The following is a 10331-nucleotide window of genomic DNA, read 5'->3' as shown; positions in this document are numbered from 1 at the left end:
AATAGTGGTCCGATCTATCGATCTATTGATCGATCCTTCCTTCCTTTGTTTCTTCATTCCTTCATTCGATCTATCATTCGTCCGATCTATTGTTCGTTCGTTCGTTCTATCTATCTTTCATTTATTCAATCTATCGTTTGTTCGTCTCTTTGATATTTCGTTCGTTTGTTTCAATCTATCTTTTGTTCGATCTATCATTCGTTCATTCATTCTTTCGTTCGATCTATCATTCACTTGTTCGATTGATCTACCATTCGCTCGTTCGATCTATCGTTCTATTTCCTATTCTGTATTTTATTTCTATCTTTCGTTTGTTCGATCTATCGTTCGTTTGCTCAATCTATTGTTCTATCTGTAAAAATATTTCTTATTCTATATTTTATTTCTATCCTTCATTCATTCGATCTATCATTCGTTCATTCAATCTATCATTCTATCTGTAAAAATATTTCCTATTCTATATCTTATTTCTATCTTTCTTTCTTTTGAGCTTTTGTTCGTTCATTCGATCTATCGTTCATTCATTCGATCTATCGCTTGATCAATCATTCATTCATTTGATTTATTGTTTGTTTGAACTATCATTCGTTCATTCGATATATCATTCGTTCGTTCGTTCAATCTATGTAAAAAATCTATTTCCTGTTCTATATTTTATTTTTTGTTCATTTGTTTGATCTATCGTTTGTTTAATCTATCGTTCTATCTATAAAAACATTTCTTATTCTATACTTTATTTCTATCCTTCATTCGTTTGATCTATCTTTCGTTCATTCGATCTATCATTTGTTCATCTGTTTGATCTATCGTTTGTTCGTTTCGATCTATTTTTTGTTCGATCTATCGTTCTATCTATATAAAAAACCTATTTCCTATTCTGTATTTTATTTCTATCGTTCGTTCGTTTGATCTATTGTTCGTTTGTTCAATCTATTGTTCCATCTATAAAAATATTTCTTATTCTATATTTTATTTATATCCTTCATTCATTCGATCTATCGTTCGTTCGATCCATCATTCTATCTATAAAAAATATTTCCTATTCTATATTTTATTTCTATCTTTCTTTCGAGCTTTTGTTCATTCATTCAATCTATCGTTCGTTCATTCAATCTATTGTTCATTCGATCTATGTAAAAAATCTATTTCCTATTCTATATTTTATTTCTTTTGTTCGTTTGTTTGATCTATCGTTCGTTTAATCTATCGTTCTATCTATAAAAACATTTCTTATTCTATATTTTATTTGTTCATTTGATTTATCATTTGTTCAAACTATTGTTTGTTCTTTCGTTCGATCTATCGTTCGTTCGTTCAGTCTATTGTTCGTTTTGTTTTCATTTATTTATAAATATTTCATTTTTGTCTTTATGTACACTTCATTCCCCTGATCTATGTACAGAATGTGCATTTTAAGACATCTTAAAATCAAAAATTAGATGAGAATAGATAAAACATGAAAAATTTCATGAGAAACTGCATTTGGGTTTGGAATACATTTTTTTTTTTTTTTTAAATTATTATTTGTTTTATATAAGCAAATTTTAATATAAGTGTAATGTTATTGTCCTGCAGGATTCAAACCTACGACCTTTCAGTCACCAGCTCATATTTTTAACATTGACAAATCACAGTCTTTCAGGAAAAGTATTACTTTTATTTTTCTAAAGAAAGGGAGCAACATACATACCGAGGATACAGATAAAAATACAAATATCAACATATCTTTTACCTCTGGTCCAGGAGTTAAGTCTGTACACATGAACATGGCAAGCGTTATGATCTTGTTTTTTTTTTTGTGTGTGTGTGTGTGATTTTTTTTTTTTTTTTTTTTGGTGATATTTGTATGAAATGCACACTGCAAGGCACAGCCAGGTGTGGACAAAGATCACAGAGAATGGTGAACATACAGAAGCAGAGTTGATCACAGTGTGCTCGATGTGTCTTTGTAATGGATTCTTAATGAAGGAATGTTCCAGGTCCAATAAGCAAAGCTAAATGGACAACATCTGTGACATGCTGTTGATTACCAGAGAAAATCAGTTCAACCTTAAACCATCAGTTTGTAAAAACAGGCACAAGATGCATTTACCTTAATGCACTTACAGTAGTCCGCTGTCGGCTAAGGCATTGAACAAGGTTAAACTTTAAAGTACACCATTTTAAAAGTATGGTGACAAGACTTAAACATAATGGCCTGGTTTCACAGACAGGGCTTAGAATAAGCCAGGATTAGGCCTTAGTTCAATTAGGGCATATAAGTAGCTTTTATAAATGTTCCCTATAGAAAAAAAAAAAAACTTTACCGGTATGCATCTTGAGACAAAACAATGGCAATGACATATTAATCTATGTCATGTTGCTTTCAGTTAAAACAGCTCAAACATGCATTTTAGTCTAGGACTAGCTTAAGCCTTGTCTGTGAAACCGGGGGAATGTGTTCTCCATGTTATGTGTTAATGAGAAATAGTGTGATTTAAAAACACCTGACTTTTTCTGCACAAAGTTATATCCAATATAAAACTCATCAAACCTTCAGAATGATTTCCATTGTAAGTGCATCAATGTAAACACGATCAAACTGGTATGAAGTTGTTAACCAGGGTCAGTACTGCTGCTCACTCTGCACAAATTACACATTTCCAGGGGGAAAAATTCATTCTGTTATAGCTACCTTGCTATCCAAGATTATGTTATGAGAGAAAACGTTGGATGAAAGTGGAAAGACGTCAGATTTTGTCACTAAAACGACTTACAATAGCAGAACCTCACAAGCAATTCGTCATAAACCTATATGTTTTATTCTTCTTTGGAACATAAAAAGAATATTTGTTTTTCATTTTCCCACGAGTGAATTAGAACTGGCACTATTGAGCTCCAAAAATGACAACAACAACAATAACAAAAAAAAAAAAATCAATCCATACAAGAGATGGACTGGATTGTGTGCCAAAATCCCAACATTCAAAGTCCTCTCTGAAGCCATGATAACAATGTACCAGATCCAAAAGCATCAGAGGAACTGAAACACAAAGTGCACAAATCAGATTGACCATTTTTATGTTACTTTTTGTCCTTTTTGGAGCGGCAGTTCCTATTTGAATGAGCCAGCTTGATATCGTACAGTTTTGATCTGGTTAAATTTCATCATTTGTACAAATCAATGCCTTTCTGTGGTTGAGAGATCATGTCACAGAAGTTGTCGATAGACTTTAATTTATTTTGAACCCAGAAACTTTCCTTGAACTTGCTCTCAAATGTCTCTTCTGTCATTGTGAATCCTGTGAGTGTTGCATATGACATGGGTGACTGTTTTCCTTGAACTCAGACATGATGTTTCTGGTATTAAAGTACAGGAGGAGCAGTTTAACCTTCGTACAAACACTCACAAGCACAGATTCAGATTGTCAGTGCAGTTAACCTCCAACCAACCCATCTGTCTCTGGGTTTTAATGTCCATATAGACCATAGTTGTGCATCACTTACTTTTCATTGGGATCCAAAATCTAACACTACAAAGAGATGTTTCTATTTTGCATTTTTAGATCAATTTGGTAAATGTTTTTCATTGCAAATGACATTATCAGCATGACAAATTGAGTGGAAAGTTTAATTAAAAAGGTGACCTGAAAAATTACCATGGATTTAAGGTCAATGCCATTCACTTGCATTAATGACCTGGGAATAAGAGTATGTTTTAATTCCTACTGAAATAAGAAATTAGAATGGCACATACCAAAGAGCTTCTCTCGTTTTTCCAGGTTTTAAGGGGTAAAATAATCCCAGGTTTTCATTGTTTAATTGTGAAATTTTGGACCTTGGAATATATTAGCAATAGGTAAAATTTTGGGTTAAGAGTTACTTACATATATTGAAATTCAAAACATCAACAAATGGAGTTTTCTGATGCCGCTGAATTTAGAATTTAGAATAACAGTTTATAAAGACAAATCCATAGAATATAACATCACAGCATTTCTGTTTTAAAAAAACATAAAGAATCCTCATTTTCACACAAAACACGTGTCCTTGAATAAAATGTGAGGGTTACTTGAGAGAGCAAAACTGGCCAATTTGTCCTTGACCCTTTTCACACATGAGCTCTAAATGCAAATCAATAGTTACACCTTTACTGTCTGTCTACTTCAGATCAGTCATAATGGCACAGAACCTTGAATATGTTCAGCTAATAGACGCCTCTTAGAGAAGCGAATTGCATCAGCCGCATTTTCATCATCAGCCTAGTTTTGCTTTAGAAACCGAAGGTCGTTGTACTTTCTGAGAAGTGGATGGGTAGCAGATATGCATTTGTATTGAGCGATCAACATGTGAAAAGCCTTCGTGAACTATAGAAAAGATCTTTTTAATCTGACCAAAAGGAGGTATGAAGACACTTCATCACGCTTTAGATTGAGAAGCGTGATTAAAGGGTTAGCTCACCCAAACATTTAAATTCTGTCATTAATTACTCACCCTCGTGTCATTCCAAACCCAACACAGATCTTTTTGATGCAATCTGAGAACTCTCTGTCCATCCATTGACAGCTACACAACTACTTTGACGCCTCAAAAAGTTCATAAAGAGATCGTAAAACTAATCCATACGAATTGAGTGGTTTAGTCCAAATTTTCTGAAGAGACACCATCGCTTTATGAGAGTTCATCTTGTGTTCCGCATCACGTTTGAGCTTCCTCAAGAACCAATGAGGTTCATTCTCGTGTTACGCATCACGTTTGAGCTTCCACAAGAGGTTTGTTCTCGCGCATCAAGCAGGTTCGGTTGAGCTTCTGTTTATGTTTGCTGATCAATGTTTTTATATGTGAATAAAAGCCTAAATTAAATCTGTTCATCATATAAAGTGATCGTGTCTCTTCAGAAAATCTGGACTAAACCGCTCAATTCATAAGGATTAGTTTTATGATCTCTTTCTGAACTTTTTGAAGCATCAAAGTGGTAGTTGTGTAGCTTTCAATGGAGGGACAGAAATTTCTCAGATTTCATTAAAATATCTTCATTTGTGTTCTGAAGATAAACAAAAGTCTCACGGGTTTGGATTGGAAAGACATGAGAGTGAATAACTGATGACAAATTTTTGGGTGAACTTTCCTGGGTGATCCCTTTAAGCACCTGTTTTTATTTTTTTATTTATTTTTTTTTTTATTATATCTCTGATGATTCAATAAATAAGGGAAGAGCCATTCTCCTAATCTGAGATCTGTGAAATATTTGGCTTGTTCTTCAAGAGGATGTGAAATGTTTGTAAGTAAATTGCACAGAAACCCCCACAGTCAGACCATCCCGCCAGTGACATTGATAGATTGTGTGTTCTTGGCAGATGCAGTTCTCCCTAAGCGGATCTGATAACACAAGACTTCAAGGGTGGGCATTTCTCACTAAAGGACACATGATAGCACACCATTCAGTGGTTTGCTTTACATATTTTCTCAGTGGAGTTTGCATAGGCAAACATAACTATCACTATTGCTCAGAATTAAGAGCTGTTTTAGTGCGTGACTCATCCATTTATAGTTCGTCCGCAACGTTTTTACTTTGGACGTGATACCACAAATCATGCGGCTTGTTGAGGAGAGATGTGCTATTACTTTTCTAAGTGATCTGACTTATGATTTCTGCCTGGCAGGTGATAAAACAGGCAAAACATTCCCACAGATGTAGAAGAAAGGACCCAAGCCTTTACTATAGAGATCCGAACATCATAGAGGCTCGCGTGTGGGCCTTTTATGATGGTGCAATAACCCAGAACACCATAGCAATGCACTAAAACCATTTAGTACACCTTGCTGGCCAGTTTTGCATGTGCAAGCATCACATTTTCTAGTTAGTATACCTCCAACTCAAATTTTAGCCAATAAATTTGACCAATAACAATAACCTTTTGTTTTACTTTGGCAGGTTTCATTCTTGCTAAAGACACAGCTCCATATATGTTAACCAATTATGATGGATGTAATTATAATGATCACACAAAAATTAAGGGGGCTTTTGGCCAGATGGCAGTGTGTGTCCAGAATCCTTCCAGTGGCTTCCTGTCCATTTCCATTCATTCATTGATGTACTGGTTACACTTATCTGCATTAATATATAGGTTTGTCCTCCTGTTGCACAGACAAACTTGTTACACGTGACTTCTTTCAGCTGTACCAGATACCATTCAAAAGTTTGGGGTTGGTAAGATGCTTTTGATTAAAGTCTCTTATGCAGGGCTGTGTTTACTTGATCAAAATACAGTAAAACACTGCAATATTTTGAAATATTATTACAATTTAAAATAACTGTTTGCTATTTGAGTGTATTATAAAATGTAATTTGTTCCTGTGGTAGGAAAGCTGAATTTTCAGCCATTCAGTGGCACGTGATCCTTCAGAAATCATTCTGAATTGGTTCTCAAGAAACATTTCTCATTATTACGTTGAAAACAGCTGTGCTGCTTAATATTTTTGTGGAAATCGTGATTCTCAGGATTCTTTGATGAAAAAGAACAGCATAGTTTTGAAATGGAAATCTTTTATAACATTATATATGTCTTTAAAATAACTTTTGATTAATTAAATGCGCCCTTGCTGAATAAAAGTGTTAAATTCTTTTAAAAAAAGACCTCACACTTTTGAATGGTAATGTCCTGTAAATCTCCTCATACTTGTGGTGAATGTAGATGGTTGTTATGGAAGCTTGTTTCCACCACAAAATAATTAATTCTTTACTTTATTAATTCTTGACTTTAGAACATGCAATTGAGAGTTTATACCACGCAATTTTGACTTTATAACACGCAATTGCGACTATATCTCGTTGTTCTGACATTATATCTTGCAATTGCAACTATATATCACAATTCTGACTTTATAACTCGCAATTCTGACTTTATAACACAATTGCGACAGTATCTCACAATTCTGACTTTATAACACGCAGTTGCGAGTTTATATCTCGCAATTCTGACTTTATAACACACAATTGCGACAATATCTTACAATTCTGCCTAAAACACGCAGTTGCGAGTTTAAATCTCGCAATTCTGACTTTATAACACACAATTGCGACAATATCTCACAATTCTGACTTTATAACACGCAATTGCGACTATCTCACAATTCTGACTTTATAACATGCAATTGCAACTATATATTGCAATTCTGACTTTATAACACACAGTTGCGAGTTTATATCTCACAATTTTGACTTTAACGCAATTGCGACTATATCTCGCAATTCAGAGAAAAAAGTCAGAATTGAGAGATGTAAACTCACAATTGCGAGTCAGAATTGTGAGAAAAGTCGCAATTACCTTTTTTTATTTTTATTTTTTCATTCCATGGCGGAAACGAGCTTCCATAGGTTGTTATATGATAGTAAGTGTGTAAATCTTAGAAAGGTTTTGTGTCAGTGGTTCTCAACAGGACCTGGATTTTACATTGGAAATCAAGTGGTGACCCGACGTGATATCTAAATTGTTTATTGTACAAAAAGTAAGTAAAAAATGTCCTTAAATTCAAACTTTAAAATGTAGTAATATTTCCAAGAAATGCAAAGGCCAGACAATATGCTAAATTATTAACGTGACAAAAGCTAACAATTTTGGTTTCTAAAGTATGATGCTCTCATCACACAAATAATTCATCATATAAAACACATTGTGGTCAATGCAAACCCTGTGAACCCGTATTTAACGTAGTCTGGGTCATATTTTCAGTTCAGTAGTTCTGTTCACGGTTTTTGAGGACTATGCCATATACCCTCTCCAATTTGGCTTCATATTTTGTCTAGTAGATGAACTTGTGCCAAAATACTGTGGAGTTTGATTGCACACACACCTTTGACGCCAAAAACAAAACATTTATTTTGCTCTCCTGACTATGCATAATTATATGGTTAGCTGCATTCTATTGTTTATTGTCTACGACCCTGATCAGTTGAGAACCACTGTTTTTACACTATGCAAAGTTTGCAGCACAAAATAATGACAGTTCTGGTTGTTATAGAAAATGTCCGGTTTGTTGATGGTTTGATCAGTGGCTGTAGATGTCGGGCGACAAGAAGGCATCCAGATGCAAGTGTTTAAAATATGTTAAGGTATCTCAGAGTTTTTAAAGTCGCTCTCTCTTTGATTAATCACGTAAGGATGATACGGTGCTCATACAAAAATAGTCAGCTAAATTTTCAGTCTGAACAAAGAGAAAGGACAATCCAGGGAAAGCATGGAAATTCCAGGTTTAAACGGAACAGAAAAAACAAAACACATCCACAACACACATACTATACCCACAATTCAACTCTCCTGTGGTGAGTCCACGTTCAGCCAGGGTTGAAATCAAATCACAGTGGGAACTCGTGGTGAGGTTACAGTCCTTACAAACAGGCTTTTTTCATTATGTTTTCACAGCAGTCAAAAATATCTTCTGTTGTCATGCGGTCCTCGGAAACATCCTTGTGGGTTGCACTCAATTGAGCAATTACTGTCCACTGATCACGAGAGACGTTTCCAATGGTTCGGCATGAATACATCACTACACAACACAAAGGGATGAACAGGACGGGAGGTTGGAGGAAGTGGGGACGGTAGGTGTTGATTCCGTGGGGAGAGCAGGCAGTAGCTATCATACAGCAACAATGGCAGCGTCGAGAAACATTTTGCTGGTTCATTACGAATAGATTTGCCTTGCATGTTTGCCAGCCCCATTGTGGGGGACGTTTATTGTTGGTCGAAGTGACTACCAAACCGGTTTTGTTTGAGGACGGGGTGTCAAATTGATGCCGTATCCACTTGCTCCACTTTTGAAAGGGTCCAAAATGAGGGGTTGAGGATGTGTGCCGCCCATCCAGCCTAATTCTTTTCAGATTCCGCTGCTTTTGTGTTGGAAAATTCTCAGCGCTGAAGCAAAATCCAGGAAAGGCTTTATCTGTGCCACTGCAAATCGCAATGGGCAGTGGTGCATTTTCTCACGGGCCCCCTCAGTGAATTGTGGGTATGTCTCCCATCCAAGTCCCCGGTAGCGGTCTGGGATACGCATATGCATTCTGTGAAAACAACCGAGAAAGAATAAGGTTTACATGACAAATATAGCATTGTAGTGGGCACTTTTCCAGCACAATTGGAATGCATTAAGCATGTTGTTTACACCCAGACTCAATGCAGCCAGACAAATTAGCTTTCAAATGTGTTTAATTTGATAGCATTCCCAAGATGATGTTTCTTGTGCAAACAATCTTTTGCTGTTAATCGAGCTAAGCTGTCTTAGACTCTCATTGAGGAATCAATTAATTGTCAGAACTATATTTTTGGTATCTTTCTTCCTGCAGCAAGAAACATTTTTAAAAGCATGTCTTTGTCCAATTAACTTCTAAATGGTGTGTTTGCGAGGCGAACGGTTCACTTAATTCACACGTTTCACATCCGCTCATCTTCATGTAGAGAGTAACCTGTGCTGTGCGGCAAACAGCTCTTCATGTTTAAAATAATAATTAAGCAATAAAATGGTCCCTTCTGGTATAGAAGCCATGCATGATTGGTGGTTTTGCAATAAATGCGAGTTACCGCATGCATACAAATCATCTGCAGTGGCTACATATCTTCCCTGGTTAAAATGTGCTTTCATCCAGCCAACAATCTTTTTGCGTAATTATGTGCCAAACGGAGGAGTTTACATGCTGCTTTTATTTTGCAGTGTTAGTTGAATATATGATATTCATTCTGTGTGAAGACACAAAAACAGTAGGGGTCTAATCTCACAATCGCAGGGCTCCACAGAGTTGTAATTATTGAGCTTCTGAATAAATCATCTTTCATGTCTCGCAAAGTGGACCGAGTGGGATTCAGTATCCATGTTTGAGCTGAACATGGAGAAGAAGGTGTACTTTGTTTCTAGTGTTATTATATTGACTATATAGGCAATTCAAAAACATTATGTGCAGGAAACATGCATGCATAATAAGCAAAATATGTTGACATGATCAAACTAATTAGGAAAGTCAAAGTCTATTTACACAAAGTATAAATATCTGGCCTTGAGTTAGTGATAAAGCTGTGTTCACTCCACCCACCATTGCTTTGACAACATACTAAGAACAACAGCAAGTCAACTTCCACTGTGTGACTTGTATCTCTATTTGCACTTTTTCTAAAACGGATATTTTGTGTTGCTGTTTACATTAGGTGCAAACAGTACTGCAGTTTCACTCTTACTCTTACTGTAAATAGCCACTGACATGAAAAAGGTAAGAAGGTGGTTCTGCTTTCTGAGCAGGAAGGCAAATATATTAGTGCTTCCCAACTGGTTTTATTTCAAGTGGATTGTTTTAATATTAATAAGCT

General features: G+C 35.6%; 1 protein-coding gene across 2 annotated transcripts in view; it reads right to left on the bottom strand.

The window, feature by feature from the left end:
* Positions 1-1809: 1809 nt before the first annotated feature.
* Positions 1810-10331, bottom strand: part of lrrtm4l2 (leucine rich repeat transmembrane neuronal 4 like 2) — a 35234-nt gene continuing 26712 nt past the window's right edge. For both annotated transcript variants that reach the window (XM_051904464.1, XM_051904463.1), the window contains exon 3: positions 1810-9037. Coding sequence is in view for 1 of the 2 variants with exons in the window: in XM_051904463.1 (XP_051760423.1) it covers positions 8972-9037 (66 nt within the window). In the remaining variant the exon portion in view is untranslated. The remainder of the gene's footprint in view (positions 9038-10331) is intronic.

The sequence above is a fragment of the Ctenopharyngodon idella genome, chromosome 8 (assembly GCF_019924925.1).
Source record: "Ctenopharyngodon idella isolate HZGC_01 chromosome 8, HZGC01, whole genome shotgun sequence".
In the NCBI taxonomy this organism is placed as follows: domain Eukaryota; kingdom Metazoa; phylum Chordata; class Actinopteri; order Cypriniformes; family Xenocyprididae; genus Ctenopharyngodon; species Ctenopharyngodon idella.
This window is presented reverse-complemented; position numbering and strand designations above follow the sequence as displayed.